A 27,256-nucleotide genomic window follows, 5' to 3' on the forward strand; every position below is an offset into this window, starting at 1 on the left:
TGCTGGGACGATTTGACCACCAGTGAGTTCGGCTGTGGGTGACTGAAGAGGAACTCCATGCCCTTTGCCGGGACGAAGTACTTCTTGTCCGCTCCTTTATTCATAGGTGGAACAGAGGCCGGAGTCTGCCATATGGTAGTGGCTGACTCCATAATGGCTTCGTCCAGCGGGATAGCAATTTTGGATGAAGCTGGGGGTCTCAAATTTTTCAGAAGTTTGTGATGTTTCTCCTGCACTTCTGCCGTTTGAATGCCTTGCGTGAAAGCCACCCTTTTAAACAGCTCCTGAAACTGTTTAAGGTCATCCGGGGGAGCGACATCCCCGGGGGCCATGGCTTCATCTGGGGAGGATGAGGAGGAACCACTAGGGTAAACCTCCCTCGAACTCTCAGGTTCCTGCGGTCAATGGTGTACCTGCTCGCTGGAGGATTGCGAAGGAAAGTCTCGGGGTTCTAAAATTAACTCCCCTTGAGATAACTGAGTTTCCATCCCCGGCCGGGAGCGCCCACGGGGACATTGGCTGGCCGGGGGGGGACCTACCCCTGGGCGTAGGCCTGGGGTGTCTGTGTCCAGCATGATAGAAACGACCATGGCAGCATGGGCACGGGTCCGGAGACGGAGACCTGGACCACTCTTGGGGTGTGTACCCCCGATGTCTGGGAGAGCGAGACCTCCGCGATGACACAGATAGTGGTGACACTGGTTTGTGATAGTACTCCAGCGGATCCAATCCCAGAAAGGGCGAAGGTGGCCCCAGCCATGGTGACATTGGTTGGAGGAACAGAGGAGGTGGTTCTGGATAGGCCAGTGGAGACCCAGGCCTTCTGGGCGGTGTGTGTAGCACAGGGGGAGAGCTTGTTGTTAGCCGCAGCGCAGCCCTGTTCAGAGAAGGGCTGCGGTGCCGGGTTTTTGCTCTTGCCTTTCCCCTCCCCTACGGGGCTGGCACTGCCCCCTGCCGCGCCGGGGATCTCGGCCCCGCTGTCGGCGCCGCGCTCTGCCCGCTCAGCTGTGGTGCCGCGCGGATAACACCCTCTGGTGCCTGCGGGCTCCATGCCTGCTGGCTCTGCACCGTTGGTGCCGCGAGGGTCGGTGCCGCCTGTGGCAGTGCCCCCGGTTCCTGCGCTGGCCTGGCCTCTGCTCTAGGCGCTGCGCATGCCAGCTGTTTTGTAATCGGAGGCTCAGCCTCTGCCACGTGTGCTGCCACGGTGCCGCTTGCCTAAATATGCGGCTGGGGGCTGTGTGCTCCGCCCGTCCCGCTCGCTGAGACCGCTGGCAGGGATCGAGCTGGGGAGAGCTTCCTCCGTTTTTGCACCGAGGCGGTCAGAGAAGCTGCCTTCCTTTTGTGGAACCCAGAGGGCCCTTCTGATTGCCTCTCCAGAGCGTCTGGCTGGAGGGCCTTATTAAACAAGAGCATTTTAAGATGCATTTCTCTGTCTTTTCTTGCCCTGGCTGTGAGCTTAGCACAGTGGGAACACTTCTGGGTAACATGTGCATTCACTATGCCCATCGGAGGCCGGCATAGCTTCACAGCAGGACTCACACTTTTTAAAGCCTGAAGAAGCCATCTCGGTGAGTCTTTTACTGTTAATAGGGTACTCAGCACCTTATCCGTGCCTGTTTACCTGAATCGCGGACCCCGGCATGCAGGGCAGCAGGCGGCCTACTGGCCTTCACGTCCACTCTTCTTCTCCGCTCCTCTCTCACTTTTTCAAAAAAAAAGAAACAACAATTTACACGTAGAAACACTGTCTAATCTGACTCCGGACGTAGCCTGAGGGGATTCCGTCTGCAGCCGATGGCGGTTGAGAAGGAACTGGCGGGGACCAGATCGCGCACGTGGCCGGGGACGCGCAAGGGAGTGGCGCGCGCCGGCGCATGCGCGATCCAGGAGAAACTGCTGGAAGAATTCCGATCTGCGGCGCTGGGCGAGCCCGACACCTATTGTGGAGCACCCACGGGGACACTCGATGAAGAACATTGTTTCTGGTTTTAACAACAGAAAATACATCAGTGTATTTTTCCAAATGCTTGCGGCACACCTGCGACTTGTTCACAGAACACCAGTGTTCTGTGGAATAAACACTGATCTAGACCAGGCCTGACAGATGTTTATCTAATGTGCTCTTCAATATCTTCAATGATGGAGAATCTACAACCTTCCTAGGCAATTTATTTCAGTGTTTAACTACACTCAAAGGACAGGAAGTTTTTCTTAATGTCCAAACTAAACCTCTCTTGCTGAAACTTAAGTTTCTTGCTTCTTGTCCTATCCTGAGATGTTTAGGAGAATATTCTTCCTCCCTCCTCATTATAGCCTTTTAGGTATTTAAAAACTTATATCCCCTCTCAGTCTTCTCTTCTCTAAACTAAACCTAATTTTTTCATTCATCCCTCATGGGTCATGTTTTCAAAGAACAGATCCACAAAGTCAGCAACCATTTTTTCTTCAAGTGCTTGCTTGTGTCCATTCAACATTAGATGGCTCAGATTTCCTGGGCATGCATACTACGAACACCTCTCTTCTGAATCTGGAGTCATCTCAAGCCTATTGGCAGATGGTGTAGTGGGATAAACAGGTATGCACTGACGACCAAATTACAGCCCTGCAGAGGTCTTCGATCAGAATATAGGCTAGAAATGCTGTGGAAGAGGCCTGAGCTCAGGTGGACAAGATGGCAGAACCATTCGCCTCTTCACACAGAATGTCCAAATGAGAGGGTTACTCATCTGGTGCAGTAACTGAGATTTTTCAAGAAGGATATCCCCAGTATTCTGCTGTCCTGGAAGGGACAGTGAAGGAATGTCTATGTAGTTGGCTATGCTCCATTGCCATAGGCGTATGCCTTCTGTGCACCAGAGGTAGGACTGCACCCAACTGGGTGGTCTGTATAAAGCACGCACGCCATATTGTCTGTGAAGACCTTGACAATTTTGTGGGGTGGTAATGGTAGAAAGTATTATTATACGCTCATGTCATCGCTCTAGGCTCCAGTACATTGATGTGCAATGGTGTTTCTGATATTGTGGAATTGTATGGCATGACGTGTCAGCTTCCTAGCCTTTGAGGAACACGTCCATAGCAAGTACGACTGAAGCAATTGGTTAAATGAATGGGGATCCCATACCAACAACTGGCTGAAGCCATTATTGCAGCGAATATTTGACTTTGGAGGGCATGTTAAGTAATCTGTGTAAAGGCTGTTTGAGATTTGTATAAGTTCTGGAACCACCCCGTAAGCATCACATGTGTAGTCTAATGTGCTTGATTACAGATGTGGTGGTGGTCATACGCCACAGCAATTAGAGGCATCATCTGGCTGTTATCTGTGGACTTTGTGAGAGGGTCACAACAAAGGTTTGCTAACTTGTGCAAGCATGGTTGGGGAGTTTTGCCCTGGCTTGTATACAGTCGAGATGGGCCCTCATGAATTCTAGCTGTTGGGCTGGGGTGAGACGAGACTTTGCGTAATTTATCTGGAAACCCATAGTCGTAAGTTGACTGCAACGTTGGTGGCATTTGTCATCACCTGAAGGAACAATGCTGTTATCAGGCAATTATCCAGGTATGGGAATATTTTGATCCCTGGCTTGTGGAGGTGGGCTGAAGTAACCATAAAGACCTTTGAGAAGACTCTCAGTGTTATGGAAAGGCCATATGGGAGAACTCAGTATTGGTAATGTTCATTGCCAAATGTGCAATGGAAGAAATTCTCATGTCCTGGGTGTATAGTACTATGAAAAGAGAATTATAGAATCATATGGTTGGAAGAGACCTCAAAGGTTCATCAAGTCCAATCCCCTTCTCAAAGCAGGACCAATACCAACTAAATCATCCCAACTAGGGCTTTGTCAGGTGGGGACTTAAAAACCTCTAGGGATGGAGATTCCATCACCTCTCTCAGTGCTTCACCACTCTCCTGGTGAGATAGTGTTTCCCAATATCCAAACTACTCTTCTCCTTCTGTAACTTCAGACCATTGCTCCTTGTTCTGCCACCCATCACTACGGAGACCAGCCTCTCTCCATTCTCTTTAGAGCTCCCCTTCAGGAAGCTGAAGGCTGCTATCAAATCACCACTCACACTTCTCTTCTGAAAACTAAATAAGCCAAAATCCCATAGCCTCTCCTCATAGGTCTTTTGCTCCAGCCCCCTGATCATTTTTGTTTCCCTCCACTGGACCCTCTCCAATGCATCCACATCCTTTCTATATTGGGGGACCCGGAACTGGACGCAACACTCCAGATGTGGCCTCACCAGTGCCGAATAGAGGGGAATAACAACTTCTCTAGATCTGCTGGAAATGCTTCTCCTAATGCACCCCAATATCCTGTTAGTCTTCTTGACTACAAGGGCACACTGTTGACTCATATCCAGCCTCTCACCCAGTGTAATGCTTAGGTCCTTTTCTACTGCACTGCCATTTAGCCAGTAAAATGCCTGCCAAAATGCTTGGGATTCTTCCATCCCAACTGCAGAACCCTGCATTTGTCCTTGTTGAACTTCATCAGATTTCTTTTGGCCCAATACTCCAATTTGTCTAGGTCGCTCAGGACCCTATCCCTACCACCAACATAGCTACCTCTCCCCCTAGCTTAGTGTCATCTGCAAATTTGCTCAGGGTGCAATCCATCCCCTCATACAGGTCATTAATAAAGATGTTGAATACCAGCCCTAGAACCAATCCTTGAGGCACTCCACTTGAAACCAACCTCCAACCAGATATTGAGCCATTGATTACTACCCATTGGTCCCAATAATCTAGCCAGCTTTCTATCCACCGTACATTCTATGTATCCAAGCCATACTTCCTTAACTTATGGGCAAGGATATTGTGGGAGACTGTAGCAAAAGCTTTGCTAAAGTCAAAGTATATCACATCCATTGACTTTCCCATGTCCACAGAGCCTGTTACCTCATCCTAGAAGCCAATCAGATTGGTCAGGCATGATTTGCCCTTGGTGAGTTCATGTTGACTGCTTCTGATCACTTTCCCTTCTTCCAAGTGCTTCAATATGGCTTCCTTGAGGATCCCCCTCCATGATTTTTCCAGGGACTGAGGTAAGGCTGACTGGTCAATGGTTCTCTGGATTGTCCTCCTTTCCTTTTTTAAAGATGGGCACTGCGTTTGCCTTTTTCCAGTCATCCGGGACCTCTCCCACACTCCATGAGTTTTCAAAGATTATGGCCAAAGGTTCTGCAGTGATATTTGCTAATTCCCTCAGTACCCTTGGATGCATTAAATCCAGACCCATGGATGTGTGTGCGTCTGGCTTTTCTTAATAGCTCTTAACCTGTTCTTCCCCCAAGGAGGGCTGCAGACCTCCTTCCCATATTGCACTGCCTAGTGCAGTAATCTGGGAGATGACCTTGTCTGGAAAGACAGAAGCAAAAAAAGCACAGAGTACTTCAGCTTTTCCCACATCATCTGTCAAGATTACCTCCCTCATCCAGTAACAGCCCCACACCCTCCCTGATCACTCTCTTATTTTTAACATGCCTATAGAAACCTCTCATTATCTCATTCTTCTGTAGACTAAATAAGCCTAAGTCACTCACTGTCTCCTCATGAGTCATGTGCTCCAGCCCCCTAATCATTTTTGTTGCCTGAAGGAAAGATGCTGTTATCAGGAAACTATATAAGTACAAGTTCTGAAAGTCAGGTGTCATGACATCTCTATCAGGTGCACCTTCTGGTTCATTCAGGTCATCCTGCTGTTTTAACTGAAAGGAGCAACAGGTGAAGTAGGTCATGTAATGAGAGAGGTTGTGGTATTGGGTGGACCCTTGGTTTGGGTTCTATAATGCACCCATGGGTGCCAAGAAGGCCCCATTGGAGTGCAGCGGAGAGGAGGGCATCCATGGGTATGATTGCAAAACATAATTTCACTGGTGTTAGGATGAGTTCTTGGTATCAGCTTGTGGTCCAGTAGCAAATTCAATGTTCTGGGAGGAAACAATGGTGTCCAGGGGTGACAAAGTGGTCTGACGCAGGTCACTCCCTTGCCTTTCTTTCCCTCTCTCAGGGCACTGCTGTTTGTTTCTTCCTCTGTGGCTGAGAAGGAGAATGGTGCCAGGATAAGTGCAGTGCTGGAGGAGCACTTCACATTAAGGCCAAAGTGCTCAGTGCCAAATACGAGCAGCTTCTCTCCAAAGCAAGTCTAAGAGTGACTTCTATTAGCCTATATTGATGTCTGTCCTTTCTTCATACAAAGCTTGAACTCCCAACAAATTTGACGGCACTCTTGTACACAAGCCTAACCCAGATAATAGACTGGAGTGTGAGTCAACCACAGGCAGGAGGCACAGAGAGGTTTGAACTATCCGCACTAGTATTATTTACAATACTTACACTATAACTATACCAAGACTAAAACTAAAACACAGAGAAGAAACAGCTGAAAAACACCTTGCTGAAGCAAGAGTTGTCATTCCAGCAAACATCACAGGCAATAAGAAGCAACTGAGAAGAAAGGGATGGGGCCCCTTATACTATCGCATAAGCATGCTACACCTGACCATGCTAGGGCCATCCTGATGGATATCACTGAGGGAAACATCTCTGGAAACAGTATAGATGGTGCTAATCCAACTGGGAATGGGCATGAGCAAGTACTCCAAGAAGAACATACAAACACACACACTGGAAATCCTAAATAAGGTACCAAGTTAAAACTTTGAATTCTCTGTGTTCATACACACTTTGTACTGATGGTTATTGTTTGTGCAAATAAATGCATCTTCAGGAGGGATGTAAATACCAGAGGGAGGAGGGTAGTGCTTGGCTTCCCAGCACCGTGAGGACTCATGCCTATGGGACAGCATAGGAGCAGGCAGGGTGATGGAAAGAGGAAAAGCAACGAAATTGGACATGAAGGCTGGCAACCTAGACAGAGTGAAATGGCAATGGAGTTTGCTAACTTAACTCAAGTGTAATACTTCAATAGCACAGAAAGGAAGATCCAGTAAGTGTTTTGAAATTCTAACTGATCAGGGTTTTTCTAAGTACTGAATTTCATTACAAAAGCCCCATAATAGTCAGCTTATTAGAAATAGTGTACCTGTAATGCAGCCTTACACAGCATTTAAGGAAAAGACAAAACAAATAAGGACAATAGACCTACAATAATTATAGCAGCTCATCGTAAGAAGTCACCTAAATTATTCATTCAGAGGTCAGCGTATAGCATGTAATCCAAGAGTGGTTTTAACCCTGAGCCAAATGTTGCTGTTTTCTAACAGCCTATTACTTTTCACCCAAAATAGAACCACTGCCCTCTTCCCAAATTCATTTTGCTACTGAATTTTCTTTTTATTGAATTCCAGTATTACAATAGAGAAATTAATATTGATCCAGATCTTTATAATTATCCTTGGCACTAAAGATATTTTGTTCCACTTGAGATGGCTGAATCTTCCCAAAACGCACTTTATCAACAAATTTAAACATGTATTGTTTAGCTTTCATATTTACATACATTTGTATATGGCATAAGCCAAGTTTCCCCATAGCTTCTCTTTCACATTTTGTCTACAAGGAGAACAGGAATGTTCAAACCCCAAAACACTGCAGACAAATAGGAGTACAATTTAGGAAGAAAGTAAATAGAATATACCTACAAGGCCACATGGAGGAACCCTTTCTATAGATATTGTTCAATTACAGCAAGCAAGAGATTAATGTCAGGGGAAGGAAGACTTCAAGCTACCATATTCACAGTCAGCTCTCTCAGCAAATATTTTCATTCAGTAGAACAGAGAAATTGATATTTTAGCTAGCGCACAGAAATACCGTGACCTTATTTTGGCAACACAGTCTCAATGTCTGCAACCCATCTCTCCATTTAATGACTTGTAATTCTATTTCACTGCACTGCAAGGACACTGTTCCTAGCAATTCTAATACACTGATGTCCAGTTCCTGAGACACACCAAAGAGATGTATAAAATGGGAGTGCAGTTTCTATTTTACATTCTTCAATTACCTTTTGTTGAATAGTGGAGTGTTTTTGCTCCATATCGCTCTTCTCCTTTGCAGCATCTACACCCAACCGATCCAACTGTAGAGAGAAAAATAAATTTGGCTCTTTAGGCTTTATAATGCACATTACAAAGTATATTATGTCTAGGCACTGCATGGCTTTTGTCTTATTTACACTGGAAAATCACTTCCTTGATCAAAGAGCTTTTACCTTTACAATGAACTAAAGTCGTGGTTATAGCATTTAACTACCATTCTGAATTAACAAGACAAATTTTCCTGACAAAACCTCTTTGAGAGGTGTATGTTCCCTTTAGGCTCTAAAGAAAACGTGTCCAAGAATAGTATGGTGCCAGGGATATGCGACTGGTATACTGCGCTTATGACATGCTCAGCCTCTGAAGAAAGGAATGACTCATGCTTTAGCTGCTCTTGCTGGCTGGTCTGTTCAGCACCAGTGGCATTAGCAAAGAAAGCCAGACAGAGAGGAGGTTGGTGCCTTTCCCCCCGAAAGAGAAAGTGCGGGCCCCAGCTGAGCTTTGTCTACCTAGATCCCATGCTCTACCTGAAGCAGCATTAAATTGAGGCAAGGTTCTATCGCTCTTCAGGCTGTTTGCAGCTTCCAAGAGGATGTAAAAAAAGTGATTATTGCAAAAATCTGGCACACAGGAGATACTTCTTAACAAAACGTTCAGAATGTCTTGAGATTAAAGACACCACCATTTAAAACTTGTCTTGTACTAAAGTATCACTATAACTATAATACTGTTACTGATCTCAGCACTTCTGAGAGACCTGTGGCTGTATGACTGATTAAAGGTGTTCTGATAAGGTGGAGATGGAAACTGATTGATAAGCATTTGATATGATACTGCATATACCTTTGTAACCTTTACTCTTTGTCCACTTCCTATAAAAATTAAGTATGGTAATTTGGTCCTTTATCACATATTTCCCCCAGCCCCAATCATTGTTACAAGATTACTGAATATAACTACCAACAGAAAAGTTATGACTAGAGGACTAACAGAATTGGCATTAAACAAACTTATTTGCATGTGACAACTAGGGCTGTCCACTATTTAATCTCAAAAACCGAAATACCCTTGCACCACTCCCTGACCTACCCTCCTGTGAGGCCCTGCTCCACTCACTCCACCCTGCAGCAAGTCACTTGCTCTGCCCATGCTTTCAACTGGCTGGGGCAGAGGGATTGGGAGAAAGAGGAGTGTGGGTTCTAGGCTGCCTGCTCAACTGTTGGGGAAGAGGGAGGCAGGGAAGATAGATCCTGAGGAATTCAGAGTCTGGGAGGGGATTCCAGGTGAGCCTGGGGAAGGGGCTGGGGTGTAGTAAGGGGTGTAATGTCTGGGAGAGGATTATGCTGCTGGGGTGGCTCAGGTCTGGGGCATGACATGGGGTCAGGTGACTGGCATGCACAAAGACTCTCCAGGTAGGGGCAGGAGATTGGAGTGCATGAGGCAGTGCAGACTATGGGAGGGAGTTTGGGTGCAGGAGGTGATCTGTGGTACAGGCTCTGGGAAGGAGTTGGGACGCAGGAGGGGGCTTGGCTCCAGGATAGGGCTCATGACTGGGGTAAGGTGATGGCTCCAAATGGATAACAATTACCTCAGACATCTCCCAATCAGTGACACAGCGAGCTAAGGCAGACTCCCTGCCTGCCCTGGCCCTGTACTGCTCCCAGGAGCAGCTGGCACATGCGAGGCCCTTGGAGCGCAGGGCCAGGGGGTGCTGTATGCTGCTCCTGCCTGAAGTCACTGCCCCATAGCTCCCACTCACTGTAGTTCCTGGCCAATGGGAGCTGCAGAGTGAGCACTCAGGGTGGGGACAGCACATGGAACCTCCCTGTCACCCAAAGCTCTCTCCCCAGGAGATGCAGTGAGAAACCAGCTGCTTTCAGGAGGGGCTTGGTGCCAGGGCAGGTTGGGAGCCTGCCTTAATCCCTCTGTGCCACCAGACATCTAGCAACCTAAAATCTCCTAGTTTGGCTTCAGTAGCTGCAGGAGACAAAGCCCAATTCCAGGAGACTCCCAGCAAAACCAGGAGGGTTGGCAACCCTAATGACAGCCTTCGCCCTTCTTCAGCACTGGGGTAGCAAAGCTCTATGTATCAGAACAAAACTTCCCTGTTTCTCTACACGTCAGTTGTGGAGAGGGGCTCAGTATCTGACCCACAGAATCCCTACCTGAGAAAGTCAGTACATAAGACAACAACTGTGGGTGAGACATTTTGCCCTGCCCTAGTCATTTCTACTGCTACAGCAATGTGAAAGGCATGGAGACTGTTCACATTTCCCCATCTGCCATTTCCCCAGGAGGAAGACACACACAAAACAAAAAAGGACAACAAAACTATTGGGTTTTGGAATGGATGTCGTCGGAAGAGTGACTAAAAAGACTGACTTTTCAGATTAAAGAAGAGGGGACTGTGTGTGTTGGGGGGGGGGGGGGGGGGATATAATAGAAGTCTATAAAATCATGACTGTTGTGGAAAAACTGAGTAAAGTGCCCTTGCTCCCATAACGCAAGAACTAGGGGTCACCAAACAAAAACAAAGGTTAGCTGGTCTAACACCAAGAAAAGGAAGTTTTTCTTCATACAGTACACAATATGCCTGTGGAACTCCTTGCCAGAGAATGTTGTGAAGACCAGGACTTTAACAGGGTACAAAAAAGAGATAGATAAATACATGGAGGATAGGGTCCATCAATGGTTATTAGCCAGGATGGGTAGGAATCGTGTTCCTAGCCTCCGTCTCTCAGAGCCTGGAAATGGATGACAAGGGACCGATGACCTGGATGATTACCTGTTCTGTTAACTTCCTCTGGGGCATCTGGCATTGGTCACTGTGGCTATGGCTACGCTACAGTTGCTATTTCAGCATACAAGCGTATCCCGAAATAGCAGCTCCGCAGCTAAACACCACACTCAAAATAGCAGTGCTATTTCAAGCTCAGTATTCTGGTTCTGGTACCCCTTGGTGTACAATGGGTAGCAGAAACTTTGAAATAGCTGCTTATTTCAAACTTCGGTGCCATGTGGGCAGCACCAATTTCGAAATATGTTAACTCAAAATGAATTACAATGCAAATTGTGTAGGTTATTGTGTGTTACAGCTATAGTATAGCTCTAGCGGTCAGAAAACAGGATACTGGGCTAGGTAGACTTTTGGTCTGATCCTGTATGGCTGTTCTTATGTAGGTAGATCCTATGATATTGCCCCAAACGCTCTAGAACAGTGGGTTCCCAGAGCACGCCTCAAGCAAGCTATCCCTGGGGTACCATTACTACCTGGCTGTATTTAGAAAAAGCCTTCGGCTACTGTAAACTTCACAGGGTCAGAGCTAGCACAAAACTGGCCTCAATCTTCTTGCAACCACACAGTGGAAGAGGACAGCAGTACTACATCCAGACCTACATCATTATCCTGACTTTTTCTACAAGCGTTTGGTAAGATGTCCACTGTTAGTACTAGACACATGGCAAGATGATGAAAGCTTTGAATGGCATTTGTTCAAAAAAAGGCACAAAATCAGAAGCTCATTTTTTGCAAATGAATCCTTTCATATTGCTGTCTGAGCCTGCAAAGGCCTTATACTCAACAGCACTTCTTTGTTTGTGTCTAACACGACCACTTCCTAAAACTGTATCTGATCAATTTCAAAATTTTAGGGAGTGTTGTAGAGATTAAAAGGCAGAATCCTATTTATCTGGGGAGTATTCAGAAAGACAAAAGGGGAAAATGGGGGACACAAGCAGCTGCTGCCTCCTGATTTGCAAAGTCCTAAACACCTCTGAAATTAACTAGTGATCCTACACTCATTCAGACCTTCCAACCAATACTATCCCTGCTCATCCTCCCTATGGAGTTTACCATGTTGACATCCTGAATGACTTACATCCCAGGAGACAGGAGAAATTGCTGCTCTCCTTCTGGGAGCCATGGGGCGGATGTCAGTCAGCAGAGATAGCTGAAAGGAAAGGCGAGAATGATGCTTCATTCCTCCCATCCTCCTAGCATCCTATCTGCTCCGCTGTGGGGGGGAGGGGGGGGGAGCTGTACCTGTAGGAAGGAAAGGATGGTAGATATTGAGTGCCTGGCATGATAATGGGGAAACCTGTTATAGGATGCAGTGGAAACAGGAAGCAGAGACCCTGGCATGCAAGGGAAAAGCAATAAAGGGATGTGCACGTAGCCCCTGCCATAGTGGAACACTCAAACAGCAGAAGGGCAATATGGGATACCCAGAACTACTGGTAAGAGTGAATTAGAGGACCATGGTATAGCGGAGGTGGGAAAGGGGGCACACAGAGCCAGCAGCATGAGGGGAACATGTTTGTGATGAAGGGAGAATATAATCCTTTCCTAGACATTTCAGCAATTCAATTACCTTTAAGGGTTAAAATCAGACAGTGGGCCCCACAGAGTCTCCAGCAATGCAAGAGGAGGACTTAATGTCGAATAGAGGAGAATAACAGCTTCTCTAGATCTGCTGGAAATGCTCCTACTAAAGTACCCCAATATTCCATTAGCCTTCTTGGTTAAAAGGGCACACTGCTGACTCATATCCAAGACTCTCATCCACCATAATCCCAAGGTCCTTTTGTGCTGCACTGCTACCTAGCCAATTGGCACCCAACCTGTAACACCACTTGGGATTCTACTGTCCCAAGTGCAGGACTCTGCACCACTTCTTGTTGAACCTCATCAGATTTCTTTTGGCCCAATACTCCAATTTGTCTAGGTCACTCAGGATCCTATCCCTACCACCAACATAGCTACCTCTCCCCCTAGCTTAGTGCCATACACAAATTTGCTGAGGGTGCAACCCATACCCTCATACATGTCATTAATAAAGATGTTGAACAATAAAAGCCCTAGAACCAATCCTGGGGGCACCCCACTTGAAAATGACCACCAGCCAGATGCTGAGCCATTGATCACTACCAGTTGGGCCCAACCAGCCAGCCACAGCTTTCTATCCATCTTACAGTCCATGTATCCAATCCATACTTCCTTAACTTATGAATAAGAATGTTGTGGGAAACTGTAACAAAAGTTCTGCTAAAGTCAAGGTGTATTACATCCATTTACTTCCCCATGTTCACAGAGCCTGTTACCTCATTATAGAATCTAATTAGATTGGCCAGGCATGACTTGCCCTTGATTAATCAATGTTGACTACTCTTGATCACTTTCCTCTCTTCCAAGTGCTCCAAAATGGATTCCTTGAGGATCCTCTCCATGATTTTTCCGGGGACTAAGGTCAGGCTGACTGGTCTATAGTTCCCTTGATTGTACTTCTTTTCTTTTTTTAAAGACGGGCACTACATTTCCCTTTTTCCAATCATTCGGGAGCTCTCCTAATCTCCACAAGTTTTCAAAGACAACAGCCAAAGGCTCTGCAATGACAACTGCCAATTCCCTGAGTACCCTTATATGCATTAAATCCGGACTCATGCATTTGTGTGAGTCTACCTTTTCTAAACAGCTCTTAACCTGTTCTTTCCCCACTGAGGACTACCCACCTTCTTCACCACACTGCATTGCCTAGTGCTGTAGTCTGGGAGCTGATTTTGTCCATGAAGACTGAAGCAGAAAAAGCATTGAATATTTCAACCCTTCCCACATAGGCCGTGTCTACACGTGCCCCAAACTTCGAAATGGCCACGCAAATGGACATTTTGAAGTTTACTAATGAAGTGCTGAAATGCATATTCAGCGCTTCATTAGCATGCGGGCAGCAGCTGCGCTTCGAAATTGACGTGGCTCGCCACCGTGCGGCTCGTCCAGACGGGGCTCCTTTTCGAAAGGACCCCACCTACTTCGAAGTCCCCTTATTCCCATGAGCTCATGGGAATAAGGGGACTTCAAAGTAGGTGGGGTCCTTTCGAAAAGGAGCCCCGTCTGGATGAGATGCACGGCGGCGAGCCACATCAATTTTGAAGTGCCACTGCCGCCCGCATGCTAATGAAATGCTGACTATATATTTCAGCGCTTCATTAGTAAACTTCAAAATGGCCATTTGCGTGGCCATTTCGAAGTTTGGGGCATGTGTAGACGAAGCCATAATCTGTCACTAGGTTACCTCCCTCCGCCAGTAACGGTCCCACACCCTCCCTGATAACCCTCTTACTGTTAACATGCCTGTAGAAACCCTTCTTGTTGCCCTTCACATCCCTTGCTCACTGCAATTCCAAACATGCTTTCGCTTTCCTGACTACCCACCATCATTCTCCAGCCACATATTTATACTCCTCCTTAGCCATCTGTTCAAGTGTACCTTCTGTTTCCAGCAGTAATATTGACTGACACATTGCATAACCTGTATATATTATATAATGTAATGCACAGCATAAATACACTTAAAATAGGGACAGATTTTACTATATGTACAACACAAATTAATTTTGCTGTGGAAAACAAAAAATTCCAGGAAATATAAAATTTGTGTGTTGCCTACATATTGCATTAACTTTTTTGCATTTAAATTAGTAAGACGTTTTTAAATGTATGATTTTTATGCTGATAATATGCTTTAATCATGGCTAACCCCAAATTTTCCACTTTTATTGAATAAGGCCATGTCTACACTAGCCCCAAACTTCAAAATGGCCACGCAAATGGCCATTTCGAAGTTTACTAATGAAGCACTGAAATGCATATTCAGCGTTTCATTAGCATGCGGGTGGCTGCGGCGCTTCGAAATTGATGCAGCTCGCCGCCACGCGGCTCATCCCAACGGGGCTCCATTTTGAAAGGACCCCGCCTACTTCAAAGTCCCCTTATTCCCATCTGCTCATGGGAATAAGGGGACTTCGAAGTAGATGGGGTCCTTTCAAAAAGGAGCCCTGTCGGGACGAGCTGCATCAATTTCAAAGCGCTGCGGCCGCCCACATGCTAATGAAGCGCTGAATATGCATTTCAGCACTTCATTAGTAATCTTCGACATTTGCATGGCCATTTCGAAGTTTGGGGCTAGTGTAGACATGGCCTAAATCACCAATGATTCTGGTACAGACATACTTCTCCCCAACAGTTTTCCCAAATGCTCAACAGGATATATATTTTAATTCAGGAGTTGTATTGTAATATTACCTGTGCTCCAAGATCATGCATGTATGGCCTAAGCTCACTAAATAGATCATAGCCTTGATGAAAGAACGTCAGATGGGCATACATAAAGGATAACATCTAGAATGATGAATAAAAATATATATTAGAAAGGAGATTTAATTAGAGCATAAATCAGATCTGTCACACAACTCGTACTGAATGAACTCTCACACAAACTTGAAGTGCAGGACGTAATCCTCCACTGCCCTACACCTCCTGGAAATACAGATGACTAAAAACCAAGTGCAAGGGGGGAGTGTAAAAAACTACCATTCTGACTTATTGGTTTGCCACATCTGCTCTGTGGTCACTGTGCACAGTTCTGAATGACCATTCAATGGTCAAAGTATAAAAGAATCACCCCACCATGTCAAATCTTTCATAAATGGGCTAGAAAAATTAACCTGTAAGCCCTGATTGACAAGTGAAGTTATGTTTTAGTCAGACTGTTTAAAAACTTTTGTTTAAAACTATGCAGCTCAAACACTTAAACCAGCTGGAAGGTACAGTCTGTTGATTATGGGTTCACAATGTCTAAGGTGAAATAGCTCACTATCTCCTGCCATGACTTCCAAAAAGACTCACCAAAAGTAAGCAAATAAACCATTGAACAGTATGCATACATTGTTGGAAAAAAGAAGGGAAGATACCCAGCATTCCAAGTGGCATAGCGAAAAGCCCTCACAGTTTAAGTGAACGGTACAATCTCTCAAAAAAAGAATGTGAAGGAATGGAATGGAAAAGGGAGTGCAAAAGAAAAAGACAATTACCTGTCCGTAACTGGTGTTCTTTGAGGTGTTGCTCATGTCCACTCCAATTTGGGTGTGCGCTGACGCATGCCCAGCTGCCGGAAGCTTTCTGCCCTAGCTGGTAGCCCGAGGGTCAGTGCGGTGCCCCATGGAGTGGCACCTCTATGGCCGCCCATATATGCGCTGCCCGCCCCGCCCCCCCACTCAGTTCCTTCTTGCCGGCTACTGCTACAGAGAGGAAGGCAGGAGGGTTTTGGAATGGACATGAACACCACATCTTGAAGAACACCAGTTACAGACAGGTAACTGTCTTTTCTTCTTCGAGTGATTGCTCATGTGCATTCCCATTGGGTGAATGCAAGCCAATGCCTAGGAGGCAGGGTCGGAGCCCCAAAAGGAGTGCACGACAGCCCTGCGCACTGCAGCGTCTTCACGTGTGTGCTGCATAACGCGCTGCAAAAGTGCAAATGGAGGACCAAGTGGCTGCCCTGCAGATGTCCTAGATAGGGACCTTGCCAAGAACGCCACAGAGGACGCCTGTGCCGTAGTGGAATGAGACTTGATCGGGGAGGGGGAACTCCCGCCAGTTTGTAGCACTCTCTGATACAGGCCACTATCCAGGAGGAGATCCACTGAGAGGAGACTGGATGCCCCTTCATCCTGTCTGCCACCGCAACAAACAGCTGCTGCGACTTCCGGATGGGTTTAGTCGTGTCCACATAGAAGGCCAGCGCCCTCCGGACATCCAAAGTGTGTAAGCTCTGCTCCCTAGGGGAGGCATGGGGCTTTGGATAAAACACTGGTTAGGTGATGTCTTGGTTAATGTGGAAGGGGGAGACCACCTCAGGCAGAAACAGCGGGTGGGGTCTCAGCCTGACCTTATCTTTGTGGAACACCGTATAAAGTGGGTCCACTGTCAGGGCTCTGAGCTCTGACACCCTTCTGGCTGAGGTAATGGCCACCAAGAATGCCACCTTGTAGGTAAGGAACAACATGGAACAGGAAGTGAGAGGTTCAAATGGGGAAGCCATAAGCTTAGACAAAACCAAATTAAGAACCTATGTTGGCAGGGGGGCCCGAACCTGCGGTTTGACCCTTTCTATTCCCTTCATGAACCTTTTCACCACTGGGTCTGAGAAAACCGATGACCTCCCGGCCCCTGGGTGAAACGCCAAAATGGCTGCCAAGTGCACTTTTAGGGAGGACAGTGACAGTCCCGTCTGGCTTAGAGCCAGCAAGTAGCCTAGGATACATGGTATTGAGGCCACTCCTGGGGACATCCCCTTTTGAGTGGCCCATATGGTAAACCTCTTCCATTTGGCTACACGTTACCCTCATGAAGGGTTTCCTGCTGTTCAATAACACTTCCCTGACAGGTTCAGAGCAGGCCAGCTTGATCAGGGTCAGCTGTGGAGCCTCCATGCTGTGAGATGCAGCGCCTGGAGACTGGGATGCTGCAGTCTCTCCTCCTCCTGTGTCAGGAGGCCTGGGCACAGCAGAAGCACCTCCGGGGCGTGAGTGGACATCTCCAAGAGGGTCGAGTACCAGTGTTGCTGAGCCCAGGCTGGGGCCACCAGGATAACTGATTCTCGGTCCGACTGAATTTTCGGCAGTCTTTGGTGGATGAGTGGCATCAGTGGGAAGGCGTACAGCAATGGGCCCGACCAACGGATGCTGAAGGCATTTGCCCAAGAGCCCGGGCTCCGGTTCTGGTAAAAGCAGAAAGTCCTGCACTTCATTTTCAGATGAGTGGCAAAGAGGTCTACCTGGGGATTTCCCCACCTCTGGAAAATTAAACTCAGTACTTCGGTGTGTAATGACCACTCGTGGTCCGTGAAGGACCTGCTGAGGCGGTCTGCAGGGAGTTGTGAGCCCCAGGCAGGTAGAACGCCCTCAGGAGAATCTGGTGCTGAAAGCAGAAGTCCCAAAGCACGAGGGCCTCAAGACAGAGGGGCAACGAGCATGCACCTCCTTCTTTATTTATATAGTACATTGCTGTAGTATCGTCTGTGCTGACTGAGACATGCTGCCCCTTCAGTTCGATCTGAAACACTTTGCATGCCAGCCGAACCGCTCTGAGCGCCTGCACGTTTATGTGGAGCTGAGCATCAGTTTTGCTCCACAGAGCCTCAGTCTGTCGGCCACCCAAGTGTGCTCCCCAGCCCAGGTCCCAGGTGTCTGACCAGGGAGAGGGAGGGTTGCGGGGGATGGAAGGGAACTCCCATGCAGACCGACCGGGCCTCTAGCCACGAGTGTAATGCCGTTAACACTCTTGGGGGGGACTGTGACTAACTTGTCTATGTTGCCCTGACAGGTCTGTATACTGAGGCAAACCACAGCTGAAAGAGGCGCATTCGTAACCTGCCATGCTGGACTATGACATGCATGCCGCCATGTGGCCTAACAGTCTGAGGCATCCCCTGGCTGTTGTGGTTGGGAACCTGATCAGGCCTTGGATGAAAGATGCCAGGGCTTGGACCCTGCTCTGGGGCAGAAAGGCCCTGGCTTGTTCTGCATCTAGTCGGGCACCCACAAACTCCATGACCTGAGTTGGGGCTAGCATGGACTTTGCCTCATTCACCAGGAGGCCTAATGTGTTGAACGTTTCTTATATCGGCTGGACATGCCTTGCCACCTGTCTCTGTGACCAACCTCAGATCAGCCAGTCGTCTAGGTAGGGGAACAGGTGCACTCCCTGCCTGTGTAAGAAGGCTACCACTACTGACATACATTTGGTAAAGGCTCTCGGGGCTGAGGAGAGGCTGAACGGAAGGACTGAACTGTTAATGGTCCTTCCCCAGCACAAACCGGAGGAATTTCCTGTGAGGTAGATAGATTGCTATATGGAAATACGCGTCCTGTAAGTCGAGAGCGGCAAACCAGTCCCCTCGTTCCAGCATTGGGATAATTATGCCCATGGATATCGTACAAAACTTTTACCTTTTTCACAAATTTGATCAGGTTTCGTAGGTCCATGATTGGCCGTAGCCCAGCTTTTGCTTTCGGGATTAGGAAATAACAGGAATAAAATCCCTGCTCCCACAATTCCTGGGGAAACTCCTCTATAGCCCCCTTTTGTCGGAGGGCCCCCACCTCCTGCCTGAGAACCATCTCGTGAGAGGGGCCCCTGAAGAGGGACAGGGAAGAGGGGTGCGAAGTGGGGCAGGAAGAAAACTGGATAACATATCTCTTTTCCACCGTGCGCAGGACCCACTGGTCCAACATTATGCTGCACTATGCATGGTAGAATGGGGATAGGCGGGATGAAAATAAATTCTGAGCTGGAACTGTGGGGATGCCCAGTGTATCGCTCCCGACCACTCCATCAAAACTGGTGTTTAGACCCCAGTGGGGATTTCTGGTGGCTCTAGTCCTGTGTCTGGTGGCCCTGACATCTCCTATTTGGCAGCCCCTTCTGTTCCCATCCCATTGTTGTTGTGGGAACTGTCTGAACTGGGGCCTCGGGGTAGAGTGTCTTCTCTGGTTCGCCAGCGTATAGAGACCCAGTGAGCGTAGGGTGGTCCATGAGTCCTTCATACTATGAAGCCTCTTGTCAGTTTTTCCTGCAAATAGGGAGGGGCCCTCGAGGTGAGGTCCTGAATGGACTGCTGCACCTCCTGTGACAGTCCCGAGATGTGAAGCCATGCCCCCCTTCTCATGGCTATACCCGAGGCCATGAACCTGGTGGCTGCATCAGCTGCATCCAGGGCGGCCTGCAGTGCTGCTCTAGATATGAGTCTCTGTTCCTCCACCAGGGCCAGGAAGTCCAACTTGGTCTCTGGCAGGAGCAGCTCAGTGAAATGGTCCATGGAGCTGGCCACATTGTATGCATACCTGCTAACCATGGTTTGCTGGTTAGCAATTCTCAACTGGAGGCCACCTGTAGAATAAACTTTCCTACCGTACAGGTCTAATCGTCTGGCCTCTATTTTTAAGGGAGGGCCCTTGGACCCCCTGCCTCTCCCTGCTGTCCACAGCATCCACAACTAGGGAATTACCGGGAGTATAGGTAAACACGTTTATTTCCCTGGGCTGGGACAAAATACCAGCGCTCATTTTTCCTAGCCGTGGGCAAGGCTGAGGCCAGGGTCTGCCACACTGTCTTTGCTGTGTTGGCAATCGTCTTTATAATGGGCAGTGCCACCCTGGTCGACCCAGACGTTGAGAGGATGTTTGTAACAGGGTCTATTTCGTCCCTGACCTCTTCAGCCTGCACCTCCAGAATCGGCCACCCTCCTCAACAATTGCTGGTACGCTCCTCCATCCTCCAGCATTGGGGATGCAGATGATCCAGCCACCACCTCATCTGGGGACAAGGGGAGGATGAGGACAAGGGTATCATGTCCTCCAAGCCCACCTGTGAAGGGGGTTGTAGCACTTCCATTTGAGGCCCAGGCACCACAGTTTGCGGTGCCGGTGCCTGGGGTGAAGGGCCCCCTAGTGGTCTCTGGTATGGTGCCACGAAGATGGGGGCACTCTGCACCTGGGACGGCACCGGTTCTGTCGGTTCCAGCACCCACTGCACAACAGTGCCTGCAGGGCCGGTGCCCACACTTGGGCCATCGCTGACTGCACTAGTGCCGGTACCGATGACTCCGCCTACTTTCTTGGTGGGGCTCCCAAAGCAGTGGTCAGTGCCGATCTCGGCACCTGAGGAGTGCCAGGTGCCCGATACAGGAGTCCTGCATCCCACCCCTGTGCTTCATGGATCGCCCACAGAGTCCAGAAGGGCCAGTGTGGGGCACCTTTGGGGGGGGGGCCTTTGCCACTCCCTCCTCTGGGGGCGTTGGGAGTGGTGTCGATGCCCGCTGCATTGAGATGACCTTGTACTCCCCACTCTGAGCTGAGCTGGAGTAAAACGAGTCCGACTCTGACGCCGATGATCATGGCAATGCCAAGGGCCCCGTAGCGCCCATCGGTTTTTGCACATGCTGGACTGTCTGCACAGCACTGAGGGAGGCCACCACTTGCAGAGGTCTCACTGGCATCAGGAAACATGCCAGGCTCCCTAGAGCCTGTTCAGGTGCCTGACGCTCCCTGGCTCCCAGTGCAGCGTCTGCAGCAGCATTGTAATTTGCAGAAGGCCTTGCGCAGTGCTAAAGGCCTCCAGAGTTGAGGGCAGTCTGGGCAAGCAAGGGCTCCCACCTTGCGCTGGAGTTGACGCCCACACTTCATGACACTGGTCACGGTGCGATCTGGCGTACTCCCCCAAAGCTTGCCTTCGCCTCCTTCTCTCTTCGGATTGACCCCGGTCCCATCTTCTCTTCTTGTGAGGGACCAGGGACTAAACTATTTACAACAATAAAGGCTACCAGTGAACGCTCAACAATGAGGGAGCTCCAGCAACCGACAGCATGGCAAGAAGGAACTGAGCAGGGGGCGGGGTGGGCGCTGAATATATGGGTGACTATATGGGGGTGCAGCACCGACCCCAGGGCTACCAGCTAGGGCAAAAAGCTTCTGGCAACTGGGCATGCACCTGGCGCACACCCAAATTGGAATGTATGTGAGCAATCACTCGAAGAAGTCAAGACTACTGACACTCAAAGAAATGAGATTTGAAGCACAAGTGTCCTGAGTATTAGATTACAATGGTCCCAACCTATTTTCATACAAAAACGCCATTTTAAGAAAATGAGAGTCAATTTTGAAAACAGATTAGGACATGTACCAATTTTTAAGCGAATGCAGCGCCTTCCCAAATGGCACCTTACTCAAAGAACCGGGAGGCCAAACTACTCAAATTTCATTACAAAACATGTACAGCATGCACAATAATCGTAAAATCATTAGTGATATTCCTCCACCCTGACATGAAGGGATATGCTGTAGTCAGAGATGTGACTGCAGCGCAGGTGGGAATACCTGGACATGCTTTAATTTAGATAGCTCAACTAAAAGCACCACGGAAGATGAGGTGGCATGGATCTTGGCATAGGCTAGCACAATAAATACATATCCACCTGGCTTCTGGGAACATTTGAACAGTCTGTGTTGAAGCCCAAGGCCTTGGTCTTTACCTAAGTCCCCTACAAGCACATGATCTGGGGCCATAGAGGCACCCCCTCCCTTCCCACCCCGCCTTGGCCACCAAAGGGAGGCACCTCTCACCTGGCCCCAAGCTGCTATGGGGCAAAGATAGGTGGCAGACAGGGTCAGCCCCATGGCTTTGTGAATAATCTGAGCAGTAGCCCAGGGCAATCTGCCAAATGGAGAGCCATGTGCAAGGTATGCCCGATTCCTACCTCACCTACTGAGAGACACCTGGGCTGAGGGAGGTATCTGGAGGAGGCACTTAGAGAATTAGCCAAGGCAGGTTGATTTTGCCAGACCAAGGGTGCCTCTCCATCCCCCTTCTCCCCTTACCATGTGCAGGCACAGCTGCTCCTGTTCCCCTCTGCCTTGGAACCCCTTGCCACCCCAGACCAGGAGTATCCACCTGTCTTCTGTGTGAAGAGGGGCTGATGTCAGTATACCACCCTCAATTCCCCATCCACGTACTCAGTCTCCACTAAGCCAGGGTGTCAGTATGGGGGAATCTGTGGGTGCTGCTGCTTCTCTGGGACTGGAGGCAGCTGATTGTGTCTAAGCTGACACAAACCTTCAGGCTTCTGAACCAGCATGCTTTCTCAAAGAGACACCGTGCTGATGCGCTCAGGCACGCCTTCACTCCCCTCAAGAGAGTACAGGCTGTCACACACTTCCCCAATACATACACCATAGTTCCTTGCAACCAGGTCACTTCCCTCTAGGCTGGGCTGCCAGCTACGTATTAGGAGCTGTTGCTCTCATGCCCTCTCCATAGGCAGCCCAGATAGTGAAAGTGACCTGGATACAGGGAGCCCTGATGTTTCTCCTCGCTCCCCCACAACCTCACCTATAGCCCGTCAGGGTCGCACAGAGGAGCAGCAATCCAGTGGCAGAGCGCAAAAATCCTAGCTGCTCCATCTGCATCCAGGTTGGTTTTCCCATGTGCAGGAAGGAAATAGAAAGGTTACTCACCGTCATAACGGTAGTTCTTCGAGATGTGTCCCCGTGGGTGCTCCACATTAGGTGTCAGGCTCGCCTGGCGCCGCAGATAGGACCTTCCAAGCAGTTTCTGCCGGACCGCGCATGCGCCGGCGCGCGCCGCTCCCTTGTGCGCTCCTGGCCACGTGCGCGATCCGGTCCCCGCCAGTTCCTTGACCAACCGCCTCGGATGCTCCTGCAAAACACTAAACAGATATCCGAAGCGGGGAGGATGGGCAGGTGGTGGAGCACCCACGGGGACACATCTCGAAGAACCACCGTTACTACGGTGAGTAACTTTTCTTTCTTCTTCGAGTGTCCCCGTGGGTGCTCCACATTAGGTGACTACTCAGCAGTAACCCAAGATAGGAGGTGGGTAATCGGATTATGTGCAGCTTGTCCCCGAGAAGACCGCTGTCGAGAGCTGGGTATCCTCTTGGAATACCCTGTGAAGGGTGTAATGTTTGGCAAAGGTGTCATAGGATGACCAGGTAGCCGCTCTGCAAACGTCTTTTAGCGCAACGCCCTTGAAAAAGGCTGTTGAAGCCGCCACCGCCCTAGTGGAATGAGCCCTGGGAGTGGCCAGTAAAGGAGTCTTTTTGAGTTCGTAGCACATTTTTATGCAGGATAAGATGTGCTTCGAGATTCTCTGCGAAGAGAGACCTTCTCCTTTCGATTTGGGAGCGAGAGAGACTAGGAGTCTATCCGTTTTCCGGAAGGACTTAGTCCTGTCTATATAGAAGGCTAGCGCCCTCCTCACGTCCAGGAGGTGCAGGCGCGCCTCTTTGTTAGAGTTATGAGGCTTTGGATAAAACGAGGGTAAAACAATAGGTTCGTTAATATGAAACTCAGAAGAAACTTTAGGAACAAAGGCTGGATGCAGCCGTATGGTTACCACCTCCTTGGAAAAAACAGTGCAGGGTGGCGTTGCCATAACGCCGCAAGCTCGCTCACCCTGCGAGCTGACGTGATTCCAAGAAGAAAGGTCGTCTTTATCGTAAGGAGGCGGAGGGAAATCGTGGCCAAAGGCTCGAACGGTGGTCCCGTTAGCACATTAACCACCAGGTCCAAGTTCCATGAAGATGGAAGCGGTTTCCGAGGGGGGTATAGGTTTACCAACCCTTTGAGGAACCTGGTAACCATGGGATGGGCGAACACCGTGTGCCCTTCCTCTTCGTGTCTGAATGCCGAAATGGCGGCAAGGTGGACCTTTAACGAGGATAGTGAGAGTCCTCCTCTCTTGAGGTCCAGTAAATACTCTAATATTACAGGTATAGGCACCGAAAGGGGGGCTAGCTGTTTGGTAGAACACCATGCCGTGAAGCAAGTCCATTTCTGCTTGTAGGTATTCCTGGTGGAAGTCCTCCTGCTACTTTCTAGGACTTGCTGCACTTCCTCTGTACATGTGCTCTCTGGGGAGCTGAGCCGTGGATTAACCACGCTTGTAGTCGCAGGCCTGGGGGGTGTGGATGCACTATGGACCCCTGGGCTTGCATAAGCAGATCCGGCGCCACCGGAAGGGGCATCGGTGGACGGTCCGACATGCGCAGGAGTAGGGGGAACCATTGCTGTCGATCCCACGTTGGGACTATCAGGATCATTCGGGCTCCTTCCCTCCTGGCTTTCTGCAAGACTTTGTGGATCAGCATTGTGGGAGGAAAAGCGTAAAGCAGGGGGCCCCTCCACGAGATCGCGAATGCGTCCCCCAGGGACCCCCGTCCCAGTCCTGCCCTGGAGCAGAATCGTGGGCACTTCTTGTTGTGTTGAGTGGAAAACAGGTCTATCTGGGGAAAACCCCATGCGTGAAAGAACGGTCGTAGCAGATCGGGACGGATCTGCCACTCATGCGTGAGTGCAGAACGCCTGCTCAGCTGGTCTGCCTCCACATTGTGAGCACCTGGTAAGTACGAGGCTTTCAAGATTATATTGTTGGCGATGCACCAGTTCCACAACCGGACTGCTTCCGCACATAAGGCACGGGACCGAGCTCCTCCTTGCCGATTTATATAAAATATGGTGGAGGTATTGTCTGTACTGATCCCGACAACTTTGCCTTGTATATGGTCTCGAAAGTGTCTGCAGGAGTTGAACGCTGCTCTGAGCTCCAGTATATTTATGTGCAGTGACTGCTCCGTGGAGGACCGCAGCCCTTGAGTCACCTCTTCGCCCATGTGTGCTCCCCACCCTATGAGGGAGGCATCTGTAGTAAGAAAAACCGATATTTGTGTTTGGTGGAAGGGTAACCCTGTTAGCAAGTTCTTGGGGTTTACCCACCATTGCAGGGATTTGCGCACCTCTGCTGTGGGCGACACCACCCTGTGAACGGTGTGTGCTGCCGGTTTGTATACGCTCGCCAGCCAGTGCTGCATGCTGCGCATGTGTAACCTGGCGTTCTGTACTACGAACGTACCTGCTGCCATGTGGCCCAGCAGCTGTAAGCACGTCAGGACCGGCACCGTAGGGCTGAAGGTGATGACTTGCACGAGGGAGCCGATGGCCCGAAAGCGAGTCTCTGGAAGATACACTCTCCGTGTAATAGAGTTTATGCGTGCCCCTATGAACTCTATGTCCTGTGTGGGGTCTATCTTTGATTTTGCCAGATTGATAACCAGGCCCAGCGAAGAGAACGTGCCTGCTGTGACGCGTATCATGCGTAGTACCTCCTCCTTCGAGGCCCCTTTCAGTAGGCAGTTGTCTAGATACGGGAATATAAATACCTCCTGTCTGTGCAGGTAGGCTGACACCACTGCCAAGGTCTTGGTGAAGACTCTGGGGGCTGAGGAGAGGCCAAATGGTAGGACCTTGGATTGAAAATTTTCTTTGCCTACCATGAACCGGAGGAATCGTCGGTGAGCCGGATGGATAGTTATGTGAAAATACGCGTCTTATAAGTTGAGGGCTGCGAACCAATCTCCGTCATCCAGTGCCGTAAGGATGGAGGCGATTGTGATCATCCGAAAGTGTTGCTTGCGCAGGTACCGGTTGAGGCCTCGAAGATCTAAGATGGACCTCCAGCCTCCTGTCTTTTTCTCCGTGAGGAAGTACCTCGAGTAGAACCCTTTTCCTTGCAGTTGCTCCGGCACTCTTTCCACTGCCCCTACGAGCATGAGATGGTCTACCTCCTGCTTGAGCCTCGCTAAGTGGGAGGCCTCCTGGATGTGGGGCCTGGGTGGAGGTCGTGGCGGTGGGAGCGACTGGAAGGGGATGGCGTACCCCATGGCTATGATCTCCAGCACCCATTTGTCTGTGGTGATCCTTTGCCACTGGTCGTAGAATGGTCGGAGGCGATGGTGGAATAGCAGCTTCAGATGACCTTGTGCGATGGTAGTGATGGCGCAGCCCTGGATCTGTGTGTCAAACTTGTGGCCTTTGGCCCTTCCCCGAGGACGCACGGCTCTGTTGGGAACGTCGCCTGGGAGTTCTGTACTGCTGGTGCTGTTGATGTCGCCCTTGCTCGTAACCCCTGTGCTACTGGGGACCCTGTGGCTGGTACTGGTACCGTCTTTGTTGAGGGTAGTACTTTTTCTTTCTGTATGGAGGGGTGTAAATCCCCAGGGTTCTAAGTGTGGCTCTTGAATCTTTACTGGAATGAAGGACCAAGTCAGTTGATTCAGCAAACAGCTTCTGCGAGTCGAAGGGAAGATCGACGATCTTCACCTGCAGATCCCTCGGTATATCCGAAGTCTGGAGCCAGGACTCCCTTCGCATCAAAACTGCCGTAGCTGTGGAGCGTGCTGCTGTGTCCGCAACATCCAGGGCGATCTGAACTCCCGTCCTCGAGGCCACGTAGCCTTCTTGCACGATGGCCTTGAGCACCGGTTTCTTGTCCTCTGGAAGCGAGTCCATGAGGGAGGTTAACCTAGTGTAGTTGTCGAAATTATGGTTCGCTAAATGCGCTGAGTAATTTGCCATTCGCAACAGTAGTGTGGAGGAAGAATAGACCTTTCTGCCGAACAGCTCCAGCTTCTTGGCATCTTTGTCTGTTCCCCCTGTCTTGAATTGAGATGTCTTTGATCTTTGTTGCGACGACTCCACCACCAAGGAATTTGGTTGTGGGTGGCTGAACAGGAGCTCCATGCCCTTCGCCGGCACGAAGTATTTCTTATCCGCTCTCTTGTGGACAGGTGGAATAGTCGCAGGGGTCTGCCATATCATAGTGGCGGACTCCAAGATTGCTTCGTCAAGCGGTATTGCTATTTTGGAGGAGGCCGGAGGTCTCAGATTTTGAGGAGCTTATGGTGTTTCTCTTGCGCCTCTGCTGTCTGGATGCCTTGCGTGAAGGCCACCCTCTTAAACTGCTCTTGAAACTGTTTGAGATCGTCCGGAGGATGGACGTCCCCCGGGGAGGAGAGTGAGGAACCACTAGGGTACGCCTCTCTGGACCCTT

The 27,256-nt window shown here is 49.4% G+C and overlaps 1 protein-coding gene across 2 annotated transcripts in view; it reads right to left on the reverse strand.

Moving 5' to 3' along the window:
* Nucleotides 1–27,256, reverse strand: part of ACAP2 (ArfGAP with coiled-coil, ankyrin repeat and PH domains 2) — a 157,403-nt gene that overhangs the window by 71,631 nt on the left and 58,516 nt on the right. Inside the window, exons 8-9 of one of the 2 annotated variants that reach the window (XM_075003957.1) lie at nucleotides 15,095–15,190; nucleotides 7,983–8,057 (exon numbers count right to left, since the gene is read on the reverse strand). In XM_075003957.1, the coding sequence (XP_074860058.1) occupies nucleotides 7,983–8,057; nucleotides 15,095–15,190 (171 nt within the window). The remainder of the gene's footprint in view (nucleotides 1–7,982; nucleotides 8,058–15,094; nucleotides 15,191–27,256) is intronic. The other variant, XM_075003958.1, reaches the window with a different exon arrangement.

This window comes from Carettochelys insculpta, chromosome 10 (assembly GCF_033958435.1).
Source record: "Carettochelys insculpta isolate YL-2023 chromosome 10, ASM3395843v1, whole genome shotgun sequence".
In the NCBI taxonomy this organism is placed as follows: domain Eukaryota; kingdom Metazoa; phylum Chordata; order Testudines; family Carettochelyidae; genus Carettochelys; species Carettochelys insculpta.